The 22,613-nt window shown below is 32.0% G+C and overlaps 1 protein-coding gene across 1 annotated transcript in view; it reads right to left on the reverse strand.

The window, feature by feature from the left end:
- LOC143250465 (PRKC apoptosis WT1 regulator protein-like) overlaps positions 1-18,960 on the reverse strand; it is a 31,754-nt gene extending 12,794 nt beyond the window's left edge. The window contains exons 1-6 of the mRNA XM_076501032.1: positions 18,856-18,960; positions 11,502-11,930; positions 6,579-6,698; positions 4,305-4,348; positions 3,337-3,508; positions 307-411 (exon numbers count right to left, since the gene is read on the reverse strand). Of these exons, the coding sequence (XP_076357147.1) occupies positions 307-411; positions 3,337-3,508; positions 4,305-4,348; positions 6,579-6,698; positions 11,502-11,888 (828 nt within the window). The 5' untranslated portion in view covers positions 11,889-11,930; positions 18,856-18,960. The remainder of the gene's footprint in view (positions 1-306; positions 412-3,336; positions 3,509-4,304; positions 4,349-6,578; positions 6,699-11,501; positions 11,931-18,855) is intronic.
- Between the last annotated feature and the right edge of the window lie 3,653 nt (positions 18,961-22,613).

The following is a 22,613-nucleotide window of genomic DNA, read 5'->3' on the forward strand; positions in this document are numbered from 1 at the left end:
GTAGTCTAATGTTTCATTAAAAACTTATCCATTATTATTAAAATAAAAGAATGATCAGTATTACTCTTAAAAACTGAAATTCTAGTTAACTTCATGTAATTCAATTAAAATTAATATTTTTATTTTAATCAACATTAAACAAAAATAAAATATAAACAGAAATTGGATATGAAACCTATATAAAAATTTAATTTTTTAAAGATGTTTTCTTCAGAATTATGAATTTGCAATTTTTTTAAACAGAAAAGTAATATTTTTTCTATGAATTTTCTGAAGTTAAATCTTTGTTTTATTAATAATACTTACACGACTCAGTGAGCTGACTTTTTGCTCCAAATAAAGAATTTTATCATCCTTTTCTTTGACCAACTCAAGAAGTCTATGATTTTCTTCTCTTGCTCGCTCCAATAACTAAACACAGTGGTACAAAATTACTCAAGATGTAAATACATTACATGACTACAGGGCAACAATTTCTGCTCATATGAATGTTTCAGCTCTATATTTATTAAATAAACTTTATCCAAATTGTACATCTTAGAATGAAAATGAATTTCAAACAGGTAACTTTTTTTTTTTTCAAATAGATAATCACCTCTTTCACATCTAGCTTTCTCAGTTCAGTGCTGCCCTATGCAGACAAACGTTTTCACTCACTACTAACTTCAAGGCTCCCACCTAATCTCATATGTTTCCACATAATATTGCTATACTGTTGCATGCATCAGCCTTCCATCATTAGAAATGCAACACTGCCTCCTAACATAGTTAACTACCTTGATAATAATTACTCAATCATCACTTCAACAACATGTAAGAAAATAAGATACACCAAAAGTAAGGAAGAATAATGAAAAGTGTGAGGGGAGATGAGTAGCTGTTAGAAATAATTTTCATTATTGAAAAATCTACCTAGAATCCCACCACAAAGTGGAAGAGGGACCAGTACAAAATTTAACCTAGATGACCCTTCCTTTAAGATGTGCCCAAAGAGAACCAATGGATTGTGACACACTAACTCTTTGAACAATAAAGGGGCACATTAGTAGGAGACTACACCTCATCTGTATAAGGGTACATTCATTGTCTAGAAAGGAAAAGAAGTATCACAACGTTGGGTTAAAGATACAAGCACAGTTTAAAATCTCTATCAGGTTTTTAGAAGTGCTATATGTGTACCATAGCTAGGGTACATTAAACCATATGTGATGTTCAGCTCTAGTCCAAAATCAAGTAGCACAACAAATTTGGCTTCCAGACTGCAGTAGGAGGAGTCCCTATCATCTTCATCTTAAGCCCAGTGAGACAGTATAAGAAAGAAACATGCAAGTAATTGAAAACTTATGTTGGTTGGTCCTGTACCAATTCAACACCAGAGTACCCCAGAAGCTATCTTTCAAGTAGTTAGTAGGATGGAAAAAAGCTGACCTGAAAGGTGAACTGTACTATATAAACAGAACACTACTATCCTACTCTCCACTGAATGGAAATGGCCACACTCAGGAAGCCCTCTGTATGGTCCACTCTCCTAATGGCTAGGAATCCCAAGCTCTATAAGAAAACAATAATGGGGGTAAATGAGGTTCAAACTAAGCATGAAGGATGTCCACTCCACAGTGGAAAGAGGATTTATACCATCTACACCAACAGAATACAACTGTTTTACTCTCAATTGAGTGGAACTGAGCACATCCAGAGGATTGTCTCCATGGTCCACCACCTCGGTGGCTTGAAACTCTTAAGTGGTAAGGACTCTCATACTCCACTACAAGAAAGGAGGTTGAGAATGTATTGGAGAGCCTTGCAGAACATCAACAAATGAGACAGCATTATTGTTGATCACAAAACACTATACTGAAAAGCAGACCATACTGATTTATTCAATCAAGGCATGACAGGGATGGGCAGCAATCCCCTTCTGCTTCACCCATGAAGTCTATAGGTTACTTGATCTCTGAGAAGCCAATATCATGAGGTTATTCACCTGCAAACAATCTTATGAAATACCCCATCTGGGTAAGAAAAGACAATATGCTACGTGATTGGAAAGTTTGTCAAATTTGACCAACTGCAACAAAAAGGGTTCTTGTACTCTTTACTGAATGTTATATAAGTATCTAATTTCATAAAGTTAACTGAATCATTTAAAGTAGTGTTTATGCTTCAATCCACATGATTTATTATATAAAGATTACTGTATGATTTAACATAAACATAGCTTTACACAGTTTGCACTGTTATCTTTTAAATAATATTAATTTATGCAAGCAATTAATGTATAATTCTGTCATGATGTGTCAATACAATGTTAATAAGTTTAGAAAATTCAAAAAACAAATAATTAAACTTTATATATGTGTCAGCTGTATATATTTTCAAATTGAATCACTGTACTACATTTAAATTTAATAAAGAACACATATTAGATATTTACTCAATGAAGCAATACCTTTAAAACATTTAAGAATAAATAAATCACCTTGCTACTTGTTCAGTTTATTTATGTTACAGGTTAAGTAACTGACTTAACTGACCTTTATTTATAGAAATAAATGACCACAACACTAGTTTATAAAACAATAAATAAAAAAACAGTTATGATGTTATAAAAACACAGGTTTAAGAAATCTTGATAAAAATGAAACAGAAACCTTACAGCCTGAATGCTTTTAAAAGGTGGACCTTTCTTCTTCAGTTTGATCTTGATGTTACTTATATACTACTTACATTTTTTCTAGTTATATCATCTTAAAAACTCTTACAGTCTTCTTGATATCTAATGAGAAGTGCTGATTTCATGCCTGAGAATAGTTGTACACATTCTTTGTTATTAGCCTTCTTATTTATTTGACTATGAAATGCCTACCATATAATTAAAACCAGAAACACTTCAAGAACTGTGAAGAAGAAAAACTCTCATCACATCACATTAGTTTCCCACATATTTGTATTATTCACTGTTCTTCTCCTACAACTACTTGTGTTCACACTTGGCATATAGTAAATGTTTTATTGTGATAAGAATGTGTTAACCAGTTCACTCTTAAATAGGGCTCTCCTAGTCTTTTTAATTGTTCACTTCTTCTATGCGAAGAAACACATTAGAATGTACATGATATATATAAGCTGTTTAAATGTTCATGAAGTTAATTAAAATATAAAAATATATGTTAAAATTAATTAATTAAATGATATGATTCAGGCTGAAAAATGCAACAACTATTTCTGTAGCCAAGGAGACTGTAAATATAAAGTCTGTACCTTAATATTTAAATCTTGTATGTACCTGACTCCAACTGTTATTTAAAGTTTATATTTAAAAACATTAGTTCATACCTCTTCAGCATTTTCACTACAGGGTGTCTCTGGTCGGCCATTGATACTAGATGACCTCCTCTGAGCACCTCGATTAGCATCATCCTGAATCAAACTTACTGTGGAGTCTGACTGATTGACAGTGCTATCGTAGTCTTGGTTATCTTCATCATCAGCATCAAGATCTGATGGGCTAAGATAAAAAAACCAAACAAACATGTTTATTTCAAATATTCAACCAGAGCTACAAAAAGGCTAATTGCACTAAACATCACTCATCTCTAAACTGATACATTAGAGAGAAGAGAGTTAGTGAAGAGTAACTACTACCAATGCTTAAGCTATTCTAATAACATAGCAGGATTTGAATGACACATTTTCAATAAACTTCCTCAAGGAGCAGAGTAAGATATTTTGGTAATGGGATGAAAATCATGGATTTTGGATTCAGAGTCTAGCATGCTAACCACTGAACTACACATACTAAAAAAAACAACCAAAAATATTAAAGAATTAAAAAGTACTAAATTTAATTACTTCAGTCCTAAAACCATTACTCTGCACATTTGAGGTTATTAATTAAATTTAAATAGCTTAAAGAATACTAAAAATCCAAAGGAAGTATATTTAACATAACAATATTCTTATGAAGAAAAACTACTCTTGTCTAAGAATTATTATTTGGAAAAAGTAATACTTTTATTTCCTCCAAATATGGCTATTTTTATTAAATAATTACTTATAAAACTATGGCTTTCTAAGCTTACTTAAACAGTATTTTATACACTTTTTTAAAGTGAAAATGACAATATATAAAACCATAAAAACAATTCAACTGTTTCAATGTATACCAAAGTCAGATATAACTTACTGCCCAAAAGAGTAAATCTTCTGCATTTTGATAAAATATATATCAGAAAGAAATCTCAAATGAATGCAAACTACAAGTACACCTACATTTATGTTAATGTAAAAAAATATCATCTTACCTTTTGTTATTTCGGGACCTGAATGGTTCAGGAAGACTTTCTTTCTGTAAGTTGCAAAACTTACTAAATGAAACTTGTCACTATGAAAAAAACGTTTAATACATTGAACTTTCAACTTAAGAAATTATATATCCCCAAAATATTTTAATAAGTTTTTTCTAACCTAATATTTTATTTTAATAATGGCATAAACACAACATCTTATAAACTTTAAAATAAAATTTGTTTTAGGTAACTAATATATGATGAAACAAGTTAATCTTCAACCTTTAGATCCTACTTCTCAGTGTCTCTGTCAAGTCAACTAAATGAACAAACAAAAACTTGACAATTAAACAGTTTTGAAATTAAACTTTTATTTTTCACTGTTATTTGTTATTTTTTTTATTTATATTTTAGGGATGTCACTTTAAGTACCTTTCTTAAGAAACTAAATAAAGAAAAGTTCTTTCACAAACTTAAAAAGTGTACACATTATGAAATTGTAACATGCTAACCTAAGAAAAAGATATAACTAATTATATTGTTTAATACCTGAAATAAACTTCTGCAGAAGTTGTGGCACTTTCTACTTTCACATAAAAATATAAATACAAAAACTTATGTAACTAATTCTTCATAAACTTTCATTAGAAAATAAGAAGTTTTTCAATATGAAATAAACTCTCTTGTTTTTTCTATTAGTTTTTTAAGTATTGAAAATATTTGTAATTTGATTGCAGTGGGCTAGGAATAACACAAAGAGTTTAAAAAAGCATATTTTGGACAGGATTAACTCAAATTGCCAGATAGATTCAACTTTTATATACATCATGTTGATATTTTCTTCAATTAAATTTTATTCCAGATTGTAAATTACAAGAGAAAAGATCAACAATATTTGTTCTCAAAATATTACAAATACACACAGGATCAATAACACAGGAAATGGGTTAATTAATATAATTTATTAAAACAGTAAGTAAATGCTATCTTATTTTATATGACAATGTAATTTAAGAGGAAACACACAAACTGAAAATTAAACTGTGAATGTTTTGTATCACACATAAATAAAAGGACAAGAACATTTTCATTAAAGATTATTTATGAAAACATTACAACAATGAAAAAATGTCTCAAAAAAGAAAGACTTTTGCAAATTTATTTCAGAATGAACACTGTAAATGTTTTCAGTCTCAGATGTCTGACAAACATCTAGCAGTGAAGAGAGGTTCTGTACATTTGCACATATTACAAATACAGTAAAATTCAAATATTACATTTGTATCTCCACCTATCTAGATGTATATGGTGTAAAAGGCTACCTTGTAAAATACATGTGTTATACATGTACAGACAATATATTTTCTTTGTGTACATGAATATCTACAATCTTGTATACATTAGTATTTGTATTTTTTCTAGGATAACCTGGAATTTATCCCTTTACCTGTTTTCTTGTATTGTTGATATTCTATAAACTTCTTTTTTCTAAACATTAATCATTTGTTGCATACTTAATGTAACAGGTAATGAAAATATAAAGAATTAATAAAAAAAAGTTTGTTGTATTTATCCTTGGTTTACATTTTCCTTTGAGCAGAAATAACCTATCATCATTCACTTGTGCTTGGAACATCACAGGTGATACTTATACAAAGCTTTCTTCTTACCTTGTACAATGAACCAAAACAACCAGTTCTTACTGCCATGTTCACAAGCATCAGCTACATATCAAATAAATATAACTGTTACAGATGATACTCAAGCGCTTTAGCATTATGTTCTGTGAATCATATGTATATCTTGACATGTACAATGTATGTATATCTTGAATAAAATTTATCTGAGAAAGAAAAAAAATGAATAATTTCTTTATAAAAGTATTAAAGTGATTAAAAAATGTAAAGTTACAGCAAATATTTCTTACTGTAAGCTAACATACAATGAAAAATATGGATTACATCTGATATAAAGATATATATATGGAAAATTATATATGTATATATATTTATTTATTAAATGGTTTGTTTTCCAGATGGTAAATTGGAAAGAAAAAGATTAACAGTATTTGTTCCCAAAATATTACAAATACATAATTATCATAAAAAGGAAATGGATTAATTAATATTACTTATTAAAGTAAATATAAATGCTACCTTCTTTTATATGACAGCATAATTTAAGATGAAATGACCATGTGCCATACCCTTTCCCCATGAAGATTACAAAACAGGATCAAAAACAAACTGCTCTAAACAATGTTTATATCTATAACAAGAATATTTTTACCACAACTTCTCCAGGTTGGTCCTTTAAAATGTACGATTCATTGAGAGCCGTGTTTCGTTTAGTCTCAGCTGACATCACCTGAAGCTCACCTTCATCTTCTCCTGTACTTCCGCCTGTACTCTGAAAGTGTTTGCAAAACTATCAGTTATGTTATAGTCAAGTCAGACTGCTAAGTTAATAAATACCAGTTAAGTTAGTATTTCATGTTACCTATGTCAAACTAAAACAAGGCTTTTGTCAATGTTTGGTGAAAACTTTGGTGAAAAATTCAGATTTGTTACCAGTGCAATATTCTTTTTTTTAAATATACTCTTCAAAAAAAGAAACGCAAAAGGCAAAATTTGAGACAAATTGTTAACAAGTTTATTCCGGGTAGTTCTGTATGACATGTGTGAAACTTTGCACATTCACTGCTGAACATCCAAAGTCTGCAAAGGCGAAGTCCACGCTCACCAGGTGAAGTTTAACGTCACTCAACGTCAATAACGAGTATGCCCCCCGTGAGCATCAATAACTGCTTGGCATCTCCTGCCCATGGAAGCGATGAGATGACGAATCACATCCTGTGAAATGGCTGTCCACTCAGCCTGCAAAGCTGCTTCAAGCTGAGGTAGAGTCTGCGGTTGAGGTTGTTGCCGTTGCAGACGTCGGTCCAACTCGTCCCAAAGATGTTTGATGGGGTTTAAATCTGGTGATCTGGAGGGCCAGGGAAGAACGTTGATGTTTTGGTGTCTCAAGAAGACAGTGGTGAGTCGGATTGTGTGAGGACGGGCGTTGTCATGTTGAAAAACGTCGTTGACATTCACAATGATGGGTTGCACATGGGGCCTAAGAATCTCGTCGATGGTTGTGTATGGTCTGATCGGAAATCCTACGCAGCCCTGGTATGGTAGGCAGTAGACGTCGCAGTGGTGGTCCTATCCCCGAAGGTGACGTAACCGGATGTAGCGGGCGTGGTCACACGAGGTCTGCCAGATCGTGGACGGTCACGAGTTGATCCATGTTGTTGGTGACGATTCCATAGCCTTGTGATGGTACTTGGGTGGACATTCACAGCTCTGGCAACATCTGATCGAGATTCGCTTGCTTCCAAGCGACCAATGGTGTTGTTGAGTTGTGCTTCAGTCAGTCTTGGCGTAACTGTATTGCGTGTCGGTGGCTTAACACTGAGCTATGGAAACCGAGAACCCGTCACTTTTATAAAAATTTTGCACATGTTGCACTTGCAGAACATGCAGATCTCTCAAACAAATTTATTGGACACGAATGCGTTTTGGCGAAAAATCCGATGTTTTCCTCCATTTTCAAAGTGCACAACTTTTATTGTCATTTTGGTCTGACAATCAGTGCCTTAACACGTGTAACATCACATGCTCTGAGCTTGTAACGTTATTACATATATTTCTCTTTAAAATAAAAAAATATCCCTTTTGCATTTCTTTTTTTGAAGAATATATAAATATTTACTTACAGTTGTTTAATATTGTCATTAAGTACTTGTATTCCAACTTTGTAAATGTATTCAATTTTTGAGAATTGAGAAAAAAACAAAGAAAAATGTAGGTTTCACAGATGCTTCATTTAATAATGACCATGGTTTCACCAGTAAAGGCATCATCAGGTACCAAATAAGAGGTCTTGTAAACAGTTTTATACAGTTTTAAACAAACAATTTTTTTTATTCTAAGAGTTTCATGCTCCCTCATACATACCTCATCAAAACCTTTAACAATAATGTTAAACCTTCATTGTTTTTTGGAACAAGAGTACATGCCTACTCCAGAAACTCCAAACTAAGTCATTAAGCATCATGAACCCTCACTCAACACATCTGTATGTAGTTTCTAAACTGTAAAAACAAATATCCCTATCAGACTTGTTGTGTCCTATATTTATGCTCTTGCTTAAAAGTCAGCACAGAAAGCTCACAATATTTTCACAGATCTAACTGGTTTTAAACCCCAGTTAGTATAAAAAAAAAAACTTCCTGGAGCTTGTATAAAAAATGTAGATATATCAAATAATGTCAAACTTGTTTTGTCTGATTTTTTTAGCCTTTTTTACCAGTATACCTATTAATTAATGTATACACGGTGTTAATGATTTAGTGGATAAAGAAAAGGAAAACCCTTTACAAGCCCAGAATTTAAAAACAATAATAACCATTTGCTTAGATCAAAACCACTTCAAATTTAATAAACAAATTGATAAATTTGTATTGCAAACTTGGAAGAGTTACAAAATTATTAAGACATCATTATTTGACATCCTTTGCATTATTTTCATCAATAAACAATTTTTTTATCCAAACTATATATGAAAACTTGTGTAAGCAAAGGATAGAAAGAACCCATAATTAACCCATCACATTCTATAGAATTTGAAGAAAAGGGAAACAATTTTTGGACTTAATTATTGACATAAATATAGGCACATATTCCTTCAAAATTTTCAAAAATTGACACTCAGTACCTCACAAACTTGCTGTGTTCTATAGTTTCCTACACAGACTTACTGCTGTATTCTTTGTCACGTGAAAATTATGAAACAGTATTAAAAACAATAAAACTAACTGCTGTAAACAATAGTTATACAACAAAGTTAATTTAAATAGTTATTTAAAAATAAAAGCCATATAATTAATATAATCAATATATCCAAATACTGTACAAAATAACATCAATAAGAAACAAATATTTTAAGCTACAATGAAAAACCTCACAAAATATATAACACACTGAACAAAGAAATCTACAGATCAGCCTTCTACCATATGGCAACAGTGTTTGTTTACTAAATAATGTGTTAAGACTAAATTACATATACACAAGTCAAACAGGACATCCCATAGAAAGAAGAATTAAAGAATATTCTAGAAGCTAAAAATTAATGAAAACGTATGCAACCTCAGGTATGTATCACCTTAGGGAAACTAAACACCAACTTGATAAAAAAAAACATTAAATTTTACATATCCATGGAAAATTAAAAAACTAAATAGTCTAGAAATTTTAGATGGAAATAGAAGTTTAAAAAATAATTCAGAAAAACGTTCTAAATGACCAAACTGACTTAAGATCCTTCCCACATCTTAAATCACTTGTATCAGACTGAATGTCAAGGTTATTCCTGGTTTTTTGGTTAAATATATATAAACCTGTTTACAAAATATTTTAGTCTAGACCTGATGATGCCTTTACTGGGGAAACCATGGTCATTATGAAATGAATCATTTGTCTTTGTTTTTCCTCTATTCTGTAAGTATGGAATTCTACCACGTACTCACAATTTCAAATATCAATTATATTATTCAATTTGACGTATGTTTTACATATTCATTCCTTAACAAGTGATTTTTTGTAAATTTAGCCAGATTCTTTTCATACAGTACACAAACAAATAGAAAATGAGAAAAGCCTTATTATGTATAAATCTAATTCAATCCTAAATGAAATTTTCAGTAAGAAATTAAATGGTTTTTACATCTAGGTAAAAGTTTATTCTGCATTATTACTATTTATTATAAAAATATTTTTATTTTAAACAAACTATCAAAAGTGGTAAGATTGTGAACTCTATAATACATAAGAGCTTTGCTATTTATTTGTTCTTTTACAAACTGAATATTTGAATGTTTTATATGACACATATTCTAACATTATAAGAAGTCTGACATTCCATACGGTGTGGAACCAGTTTCTCTGTCTATTCCCATACACACTGATGCTTCATGAATGTGTAAATCTTGTTCAATACACAGAGCATCAAAATAAAATGTTCCAAACTGATTCAAGAAAATTCCTTCAGAGTTTTGGATTTTCTTGAATCAAGTCTTAAATTGCTCACACCACAGCTGCAATGATCATGCTGTAAATGTTTTCACCTGTAAATGACTAAAATACTTCTATAGAAATGTTCAACTCTCTAAAGCACTTGTTGGTTTTATTTTCTTTACTATCATTCAAACTTTTATGACTCATTTTCTTTAATTCATATGCATTCAAAATATTTTCTTGTTTTTGATCAGAAACCTCAAAAAATATCATTTTATTAAAGTTTTAAATTTATATTCCTTGATTACTTGATGAAATTGCTTCATATTTTTTGTAATAAATTAAGCATTTATTCATTGTTATCTAATAACTATTAATAATCTAAGATTGATGTGTCACAATTTGCCTTTACTTTTCTGTAATTCCAATCTACATTAAAACCTTATCTTTAGAAGCATCACATTACATACACTAAGACATAAACAATCAACAAATTACCTGTTAAGCACAAAAAGACCTGATATATCTTACTTTTCAATTTTAATGTAACAGTAAAATTGAGCCTTTTATAAAAAACATTCCATGACATGTTACTCACAGATGTATGTGGCTTTACCACCTAATAAGCCTAAATCTCAAAATTGTTTTTAAGTATAACTGCTCTTTGAACTTAATCAACTCAGTTAACAGTAATAGTTTTACATTCATGAGAATCACAGATAGAGATGGGTGACTAACTTGATTAATCAATAACCCCTGAGCACTGATTACATTGTCCAGTGTCACTAATTTAACAAAACTATGATTAAGTCAATTAATGTGACAAAAACAACCAATTAATCAAAACTAGTTTCCAATTATTATAACTATTCAGTTAATAAAACAGGGCCATTACAATTTCTCTATTACTGTTTTTGATTACTAAAACATTGTTCAGCTTAACTGATTACTGTCACAATTTTAAAAATAACCACCTAGTATTTTTGATTATTCCAACTATTTGAGTCTCATGAGAATAATCAGTTGGTTGAAGGTACTTGTCTAATGAGCCTGATGATAATCAATTACCAAATTCTGTGAACCAACAACCTCTAATTACGATGTACATACAGTGTTAGATATATAGAAAAGATACAAGAACGGTTCTTACCTCCGTTGATGGGAGATGCACCACTCCTGTACTTCTTCTTTTTTCTCTGAGTTTTCTTCTTTCACGTTGAGCTTTTCCTTTATTTACGTGATTTGGACGTGGACATCTCTTGTCTTTAGCTCTTGAAGTTGGTTTAGGAGAAACATCTTGATCTCCTACTCCACTCACTATTCCAGAGCCTTCAGTACAACCAATACCAGATGTATAAACTGCTCCTGTTTGAACAGTGACTTCTGCATCACCAGTAACTCCTCCATCAGGAACAGCACTGCGACTAGAGGTGGGAACATTTCTTGCATTAGCCCTTGCAGTACGTATACGGGATCGACGAGATGATATTTCAAATTCATGGTCAGCATCTTCCTGACTTAGGGAACTTGATGCCATGATTATAACTGAATTTCTTTACTTTTTATGTTTCCCAAGGACCTGAAAAATAAAACAAAAAATAATACCAAAGCATAAATGTGAAGCTCAATATACAATTTTATTCACCACTTGGCACTGAACTATTTTGGTTTCAGGGAATTCTACTCATCGTTAGTAATCCTGGACAAGGGTAAATCCAAATGAGCCTAGATTTCAAATAGTGGCTGAATGTATATTGCATTTATGGTATTCTGAAATGCCTTTTAATGACACAAATTGTAAATTTAATGATATACTGAGCTTCACATTTATATTTTAGTATTTAATGCAGTTTGTCAGCTGAATAATTTACAAGAATAAATTAATAGCATCAATGCTGAATATTCCTAAAACTCTTATATAAATACAGAATTATGAAGCAAACAAAATACATTTCAAAACAAGATAATCATAATATAGATTCTACCATTATTTGAAGCCTGGGTTTATTATTTCAATTCATTCTTTTTCAGGATTACTGATGATGGGTGGATTTCTCCAAAAGCCAAAACAGGTATACCTTAGTGACAAGTGATATATCAAATAATATACCATGTTTCACACATATCTTTTAGTGTTTTACACAGCATATCTAATGAAGAATTCATAATAACAAACTAGTGGCATCAATGTTGTATACTTTTGAAATGTTTATACATTATATGGACATGAGGTGTATAAAAATACTATAAAAACATAAAACGAAACTCAATTCCAGAAACAATTATTTCAAACAGTGAATTCTTCTATATCATATTTCTAAATGCAATTACCAGTTAAAAGGATAAAGAACAATAATAAATAAAAGTTTGAATTACCAAAAGTACCAGTACAATATTTTGGAAGTTCCCACCATAAAATTGTTGTTAAGCAACTTGTTATTATAAATAGCTTCTCAACCACTACTTTACGTTTGATGTATCCCAGCTAATATGAAAAGCATTGGGCGAAAGGTTTCATTGGCACTATAATATAGCAGACACTGTATTCTGTACTTGACACATTAGTCTATCCTTTACCTTCCTCATAAGTTCTTAATAATTACTGATATGGTCTTTTCCCACTGACATATGCTATGGTCTTCTGATCCCTTCCAGATTCAAAAAGAATAGCTTGCTAGTTAACCAGTTCTACTGATTAATAAACAGGTTGGTTCAAGAATACAGTAGTAATGAAAAATATATGTTAAAATAACAAATAATATAATATTAAATATTCCTTCACCTAATTCTGATGTGTTGTGACATAGACAAATTGATGATAAATGAAAGTTCACTAATTCAATTTAATTTGCATAAGAAGAGTCCTACTAATGAAAAACAAAATATAGTGTGGATGACATTATTATACTTTTGCTCAAAAATGTCTTACAAATGCTGATAATTTGTACACAGTTAGATAATTGTTCTGTTAATCCATCTTGATATAATCTGTTAAGAATCAAATTCCAGTGATGTAAAAATATAATAGGCACAATATTAGGGACCCTAACACATCACTCAAAATGATTTTAATTTTAAGAAACCTAAACTAATAAACAGCAGTTTCTGTTTAATTTCTACAAACTGTACTCTTCAAAAAAGAAACGCAAAAGGCAAAATATGAGACAAATTGTTAACAAGTTTATTCTGGGTAGTTCTGTATGACGTGTGAAACTTTGCACATTCACTGCTGAACATCCAAAGTCTGCAAAGATGAAGTCCACGCTCACTAGGTGAAGTTTAATGTCACTCAACATCAATAACGAGTATGCCCCCCCCGTGAGCATCAATAACTGCTTGGCATCTCCTACCCATGGAAGCGATGAGATGACGAATCACATCCTGTCTGATCGGAAATCCTACACAGCCCTGGTATGGTTGAGGCAGTAGACGTTGCAGTGGTGGTCTTATCTCAAAGGTAACGTAACCGGATGTTGCGATCTTGTGCGGGCGTGGTCACACGTGGTCTGCCAAATCGTGGACGGTCACAAGTTGATCCATGTTGTTGGTGATGATTCCATAGCCTTGTGATGGTGCTTGGGTGGACATTCACAGCTCTGGCAACATCTGATCGAGATTTGCCTGCTTCCAAGCGACCAATGGTGTTGTTGCATTGTGCTTCAGTCAGTCTTGGCGTAACTGTATTGCATGTCGGTGGCTTAACACTGAGCTATGGAAACCGAGAACCCATCACTTTTATAGGGATTTTGCACATGTTGCACTTGCAGAACATGCAGATCTCTCAAACAAATTTATTGGACACAAATGCGTTTTGGTGAAAAATCTGATGTTTTCCTCCGTTTTCAAAGTGCACAACTTTTATTGTCATTTTGGTTTGACAATCAGTGCCTTAACACGTGTAACATAACATTCTCTGAGCTTGTAACGTTATTACATATATTTCTCTTTAAAATAACGAAAATATACCTTTTGTGTTTCTTGTTTTGAAGAGTATATATGATTACTATTTTCTCTATGTCTCATAACAATTTCATAACCAATGCCAAAACAAATGATCACAGCATAGAAAAAATAAGGAGAGAGACCATTTGTTTCAATGATATAAACATCTATATAAATGAATGTATTTATATAAACAAAAGTACAGTTTTTAATTTCACTTTTTGGAACTTAGCTAACTCATGCCATTTTAACATTGCACTATAGATTGCTTTACAGACAAGTGCGATGGCTTTTCATACCTGTTAGAAGATAGAAAACACTTGATTACTAAGTACATTTACACAACCAATTCACAAAATCTTGAACTTGCATGCATGGCCATATACTTTTGACCATGGTGAATAAGTATATTTATATACATTATTTCTGCAATACTTTTAGTAATATCTTAAATACATCTCACCCCTGGTATTCCAGTATATCTGTATCACAAACAATTTGCACAATGTTAATATTTTATCAGTTAAGTAATAACTTGAAACGTTGTACTTTTCTCGCTTTCAACACTGTATGTTTCTCTTAATAAAATACTGTTTAGAAAACTAGCTAAGTTGCCCATTGTACTAATGCTCATTTGGTATGCCAGCAAATGGTAGGGATAACAGTGCATGGTGGCTATGAGTAATTTGCAGCTTTATATAGCAATCTCTGAATTCGTTTTGTCTTATCTTGTCCAAAGCTAAAAACATGTCAAATACTCTCTAAATGTTTAATTTGTGTGTGACCACTAGATACAACAAATTTTTTCTATACATTCAAATGGAGGAAACTAAAGTTCTCCACAATGGAAAACAGAAGCAAAAAGGGAGAATTGTGACCTCTATTGCAAGTCTACATTGCCTAATAAAAACCTTTTTCCAGTATCATATATATAAGCAAGAGTTTCATTATTGTGTTATATTGTTATACGTAAAGTACTGGTATTTCAACACCACCATCCTCTTATTTACTTGTGCAGTTTATTATTTTTCTTTTTTAAGTTACTCATTTAGTAAATCAGGCTGGCTTCAGAAATACACCATTTGTTGTTTATGATGATTAATATATTCTTGTTAAAGGCACAAGCCAAAATGTTACAAGATAAGTTAACCAAGTTTATTGGTTTTTGTGATGACAAATAGCAATAATACTCCAGTATTTCTAAAAAAAATTGCAAACAAAAGAAAGATGAATATATAACAATATGTCCACCACACTATATCTGCTATATCCATTGCTGATAAGGCCTTTTGTCCAATACCAGGGCTTGTTCAGCACACTGTAGTATGATGGATACAACATTGGTTGAGGTGTTATTTATATTATTAAACTGCATGAACAATTTGGTAAACTGAAATTTTTATTGAGTTTTACATGGCTCATTCACAAATCAAAATTACAGTAAGAATTAACACAATATTTGGACAAAAATTACATATTTATTTGATTTAATTTCACTGGTCACACAAGAGTAGATCAAGTAACCATAGTGTAAATGAGTGAAATCTACATTAGTAATTGAAAGAACTTATCAATGAATATAAAAGAATGTACAGGGTACAATCTGCTATGTCTAGTGCCAACGAAGCATTTCACCAGATACCAGGACTCATCAGGCTAGTATGAAGATAACGGACACAGTAGTAACTGAGATATTCTTTATGTATTAAATAAAATACAGTCAAACTTGATTATTTATGGAAACTCTTGATTATTTTCGTTTAAAAACTATTTAAATTTAGCCACAGAAGATAATTAACTAGTTAAGGAAAAAATGAAGATTACTTAGAGAGAGAGAAAGTATCTTTAATAACTACTAAATGTCTTTGACAAAAATATTAAAATATAAAACTGTTGCTATTACATTAGACATTAGTGGCATTAGCAAGTCTTCTTTAAACAGATATTATAATGATCTGACATTATGAAAATTTAAACTTTCTTAAAGATAATGTAAAAAAAGCAAAAAGGTTTTTCTTGTTTATCAGAAATGAACTTTTATATTTACACTGTACAAAAGGTATCAAAGAATGGATAATGCTAAAGTGTGTAAATCTGATGGTTCGTGACAGAAAAAAACAAACATGCTTGACACTTCTGACAAGACTCCCGATTCCATTGTTGACAATGTTAGATATATGTGTATTTGTATTTAAAGATAAACATTCCCATTAACAAAAGAAAGGTTACTGTCACATTGAAAACAAGACAGTTTATCTATTAATTATATACACAGAATTTTTTTAAAGTTCAAGAAATTTTTAATACTCAGATAATTTCTGGTAGTAGAACAGACAGTAAGTTGGTGCCTACCAACTGAAGAGTTGCTGATACTGCTTATATTTTTAAATGAAAGAGGATATAAGAGTTACCCAGAAAATTTTGGGTTATTTGATCTTACTTTTATGGTGGGAAAATTTTGGTCTTGATAAAAGAAGCTTAGAAAATCATCTAGTAAAATGTTATACCACAACAAAAAACACCAGGAGTTAACCAAATGGAAAGTTTTCCTTATTAATCTTTTTTTCTTTCTTATCTGTATGATGAAAAAGGTTTGGTGTACTTTGCTTTTGAAAAAGCTTTAGATAAGTTGCCACATAAAAGGTTAGGTAAGAACACCACATTGGAATGGTTTGAGGAAAAACTAATTAATTAGATTGTAGGATGGCTGGATGGGAGAAAGCAAAAGGTAGTTACTTCTGAGTTTAGCCATACTGAACAGTGTTTTTTTTTGTTTTTTTTATAGCAAAGCCACAAAGGTCTATCTGCTCACCCCACCAAGGAGAATCGAACCCCTGATTTTAGCGTTGTAAATCCGGAGACATACCACTGTACTAGCGGGGGGCACCATACTGAACATGCCTCACAGATCAATGCTTTTTGTCAACATGCATATTATGATAATCATTTTGTAATTTTCTTATAAATGCAAATAAAATTGTTTTGTTGTTGAGCCATTGGTTTTTTTCTCTTACCTAAACATTAATGATATACTGATATGAGAATAATTTTTAACATTTACTGATAATATTAAATTCTCAAATATTTCTAGGTGTACTGAGATGTTGTATTGTAGAATTACTTGAATAACTTGGTAGGATGGATGAATATTTTAGTAAGTGATCTTTAAGTAGCAAAGCTGATACAATTTTAAGTTGTGTATATAAATATACTGGCTACAAGTATAAGGATGATGTATAATATCAATAAAAATCAACAGTCACATCTCACTTGGAATAGTGTATTCTAGTTTTAGTCTTTTTAAGCCAAGTAAAAAAAACATGTTTAGCACTTACTTTCATGCAACTACTGCATCCCATTTTTTTTAATCATACAAAGAAAAAAAAAATTCTGAATAAAAATTGAGATGAATGCAGTCCATTAATTTTGCCCATAAATTCTGTATAATTTTCATGTATAAAATGGAACAAAGATGACTTTTGTTTCACATGCACTCATTAAAACAAGCAACAATCATAAAAAAAGGTGCAAACTTTCTTTCAAAAATGTCATTATAATTATAAAAGCTCTGAATACTGATCTTTTTTTTTTACTTGGCCTTACCTAAGATATTTATTAGAAATGGTTTTGAGATGGGCTACTACTACTAAGATTATTATAGGGATAGAAGAGTTTATCTTATACAAGTATGTTATGTTATTCTTTGTTTACTGAGATCATTCTTCTCTCACTCTCAAAATCTTATTTTCCCTTGAGAAAAGTATGATAAGAGATGATCTTATTAAAATTATAAGATTATATATACAATTTATAGGATAAATGCCTGTGAGTTGAACTAAATGGTCTCTTTTGTCCATCCCTAATTCAAATATATCTAACATGTTTCAGTCCTTGTTTTTACACTGAAGAAGATATGAATAGTCATCTTATTGTACAAATGCAGTTATTTATTCGTAATTAAAACACAAGTACTTTTAATATTTATGAAGAGATCAACTACAGAATAAATAGGTGTTGGATCCCCACAAAAAAAGGAAATGGATTAAAAGAAGGCACATGCAGTCAAACTTTAGAAAATTATAACTTCATAGTGTTTACTCGTATCAATCACTTTCGCGATACCATATAATTTATGTGCTGCAAAAAATAAAATAGAGTATTTAACATACAACAACACATATTAATTTTAGCAACTTGAAGAGTAGATTACAACTCAGCTGGTGCGATCCACTACTAATGCTATCACGAATAAGTAATATATATTGACTGATCGAGTGGAGACTTTTCATTCTGGAATTCAAATTTAAATTATTTCCGAAGCGAAGGCCTAATTTATATTACTTATTTGTCTTCTAAATGAAAATTCACGACACCAGTACGATAAGTATTTCTGGTAATAGAATAATTAGACCGAAACTCAAGTAACAAATCCAACTGAAAAAGACAACTTTCACTAGGCAGTATAAACAATATGATTTTTAAAAAGCAAAAATAGGCTCTTAAAAGTACTTATAATTTTATCCCAACATATTTAGAATACATCAAAGAATGAAACACTTTACCTGTTATTTTGACAATTTATTACCTCCACTGAACGAAGACAAATCGTACTTAAATTTACATTAATCGTTAATATCATGCAGCTTTTAAAATTATTAGAGGGCGCTTTACTCATTTTTCTTTTATTTTTCTTTACCTAAACGAATCTGTAGGACATAAAAACTTATTATTATTGCCATTTGGAACTTACTTCTTTTAAACTAATTATTACAATAGAGTCTATTGGTTCGTTATTATGCAGAAAGCTACACAATGGATGATGCCCAACACGAGTATGGAAATCCAGTTTTTAGCGTTATAAACCTTCAGACTTAAAAGTTGAGCTACTGAGAGCTTCATAGGATGGAGTCTGTGAAAGATGTATATCATTCACAATACGGTTAAGAAAACCAAACTAAAATTTATGTCTCGCTCAGATTGGGTCTTTACGTAATTCTTAACATCTGAAAGGTACTCTTCAGTCTAGAAAGGACTAATTTCCAGTTATAAATCGTAGAAAATGCATTGCATAAGCCGACTAAGTTTTATCTGTAACATCCTGACCTCCCAAAATTGTGCTAAGCTAGACTATATAGCAATATTGTTGGTCGTTATTTGAATACTTTTGTAAACAATATTTTTAATATAGTAATTTATTTGTTTACTAGCGGACGCTGAGGATAAAAAAATTATGTTAAACTTGAAATGATTAGTAATATAAGCTTAGAACATTAAGAAAGCTCTAAAAGACTTGGCTTCAGATCGTCTAGTACAGGGGTCACCAAACTAGGGCCCGCGGGCCGGATACGGCCCTCGAGGTCATTTTGTTCGAGCCGCCAGCAACTAGCCGCTTGGAAATCAAAAGTGACATTTCATCAAATGTCCGACTGTCATAACAAAATAAATCACACCGATGGTCGCTTTAAGCTGGCAAACACAAGACGTTAAGATAAAAAGAAACAAAGCTGTCACGCGCATTTTTAACGAACAGGAAAATTCTTCTTTCGTCCTTGCTGCCCGTTTATTCATATCGAGGCACGTATCTATGAAAGCAATAGGATTTGGAAAACAAGTACAGGCCTAACCCTCGTCCTATCGACTCGTCTTGTAAATTCAGCGGCCTAGGGTTACCGCTTCAGCAAGCTCATTTCTCTTAGTAGTCGGGTTATGCGCTTTTCGTAACTCGTTCTTAGGTAAGTGTTGTGGCAAACGTACGTTTCAATATATTTTGTTTGTTCGTTCTTGGACCAGTACAATACTTTTCTCACAGCGTTCTATGTTTTTCATTTTCAGATCCTGTTTTTTATCACCCATATTTATGGCTACTTTTATAAGAAGAAAAGTGGACTCTGAGTGTCGTGCTTTCAAAGAAGAATGGGGAGAAAAGTACTTTTTTGTGGAAACAAAAAAACAGAAAGCTACTTGTGTGATATGCACCGAAGTGTTGCAGTTTTGAAAGAGTACAATTTTCGGCGTCACTATGAAACATCTATCAACATATTTGAAATTTTCAGGAAAGTTCCGTTCTGATAAATTTGAATCCATGAAAAGTGTTTTTGAATTTCAAAAGAATCTCTTCACGAGAAAGTTTGTTGAAAATGAATCTGTCACTCATACAAGTTACAAAATAGTGCATAGGATGGCAGAGCGAGGAAAACCTTTTACTGACGGCAACTTCATCAAAGAGTGTATGATGGAAACAGCAAATGAGCTGTGTCCTGGAAAAGCCAATTTATTTGAAAGTATCAGCCTTTCAGCAACTTCAGTTGTACGGAGAGCAGAAGAACTTGGAGAGAACATCACATTACAGATACGCCAAAAAGCTAGAAACTTCCTATGGTATTCTCTGGCACTGGATGAGTCTACTGATCTCTCGAGTACGTCACAACTTCTCGTGTTTATTCGTGGAGTTAATTTGGACTTTCAGATCACGGAAGAGTTTGCATCAGTTTGCAGCATGAACGGAAGAACAACTGGAGAAGACATTTTCATGGAAGTGCATAAAACTTTGCAAGACCTTCAGTGGAATCAGCTTAGAGGTGTAACAGTTAATGGAGGAAAAACGTGGCTGGAGTAAAGAAGGGTCTGGTGGGGCTGATCAGGAAACAGTTGGAAGATCTTCAACTCCCAAGCGCTCTGTTCATACACTGCATCATACATCAGCAAGCACTCTGTGGAAAAGACTTGGATATTTCTTGCGTACTAAAACTAGTCATTTCTGCAGTGAACTTCATTCGGGATCATGCACTTAATTATTGCCAGTTCAAGGTGTTTCTTGAAGAAATTGATTCGGATTTCTGTGACTTACCTTATCACTCAGCGGTTTGGTGGCTCAGCTGCGGTAAAGTCTTGTCTCGTTTTTATAAGCTGAGAAGAGAAATAGATATATTTCTTATCGAGAAATATAGACCCGATCCACTTCTGTCGGATCCAACCTGGTTGTCGAAGTTGTCACTTTTGGTTGGCATCACATCCCACAGGAATGAATTGAACTTGAAACTTCAGGGGAAGAATAACCTTGCCTATGATCTCTATAGAATCATTAAAGGATTTCGGAGAAAGTTGTCATTGTTTGAAGCACTTTGGAAGGAGAAACCTCTCTCATTTTCAGTGTTTCAATGAGTTTAATGCTAGAATCACAGAAGATGTCAACTTGGAGTTTCAGGAAAAGATTATTGGTGATTTAAATAAGCATTTTTAGAGAGATTTTTGGATCTCGACAGAATCGAAAGTGACATTCTCCTTTTTCAGAATCCTTTTGATTGTGTCATTTATGACGTGCTAGTGGAACTTCACCTGGAGGTCATCGATTTGCAAGGAAATTACTTGTTGAAAGCAAAACACAGAGAGAAGCAACTTATTGAATTTACAGCTGCATACCTGAAGATGATTTTTCAAAGCTGAAGCAGTTCGCATCTGGTATGGCATCAGTGTTCGGAACAACTTATGTCTGTGAACAAGCATTTTCAAAAATGAAGTATGTGAAGTCGGTACATCGATCAAGGTTGACTGATGAACATTTGAAAGCAATTCTAACGATTGGACGCAGCAATTCAAAACCGAATATTGAAGATATTTTGAAAGCCAAACGCCAATTTCATAAATCTCACTAACTTTTTTGCGGCTTAGTGAAATTCAGATATGTACTCACTGTGTGCGATGTGACAATTGTTTTTGCTAATGTCACCTTCTTTGATAACCTTTGGTAAATAAAAATGTTGGTTGTATTTCTGTTTGTTTTTTTTTATTATATGTGTGTATTGCATGCTACTCCCACATGGCTAATGTGGCATCCTAAACTTAGTGTTAAGTCTTTTACAGAGAGCTTTCGTTCTAGCTTATGAGTATTGAACATAATGATCATGTGGCCCGCGCTTCTCATTCCCCAAGTAATCTGGCCTCCTGTGAAAAAAATTTGGTGACTCCTGGTCTAGTATATTACAAGATGGACTATAACTACGAGGCTCAGTGAAGCAATGAGAAGATAGTATAGTTTGTTTGTTTTTATCTCTGGTAGATTGAATTGTGTTTTTGTTTCAGCCGAGAGGTGGCACGAGTTTAATCTTTATGTTAGTGTCGTTAGCGTAATTTATAAGCGTGGTTTACAAGTTCCACATTATTTAACTTTGTAAAAACGTTAAGGAAGAAGTAAACTAATTTGTTACCACTTGCATGGAATGTACTTTGAACTAGTTTCAAGGAATAATTTAGAATAATAATATTACAACAAATGACAAGACGATAAAAACGGAACGTTTCCTAAACGTTAATTTTCATTCAT

Source organism: Tachypleus tridentatus, chromosome 1, assembly GCF_004210375.1.
Source record: "Tachypleus tridentatus isolate NWPU-2018 chromosome 1, ASM421037v1, whole genome shotgun sequence".
Taxonomy (NCBI): Eukaryota; Metazoa; Arthropoda; class Merostomata; order Xiphosura; family Limulidae; genus Tachypleus; species Tachypleus tridentatus.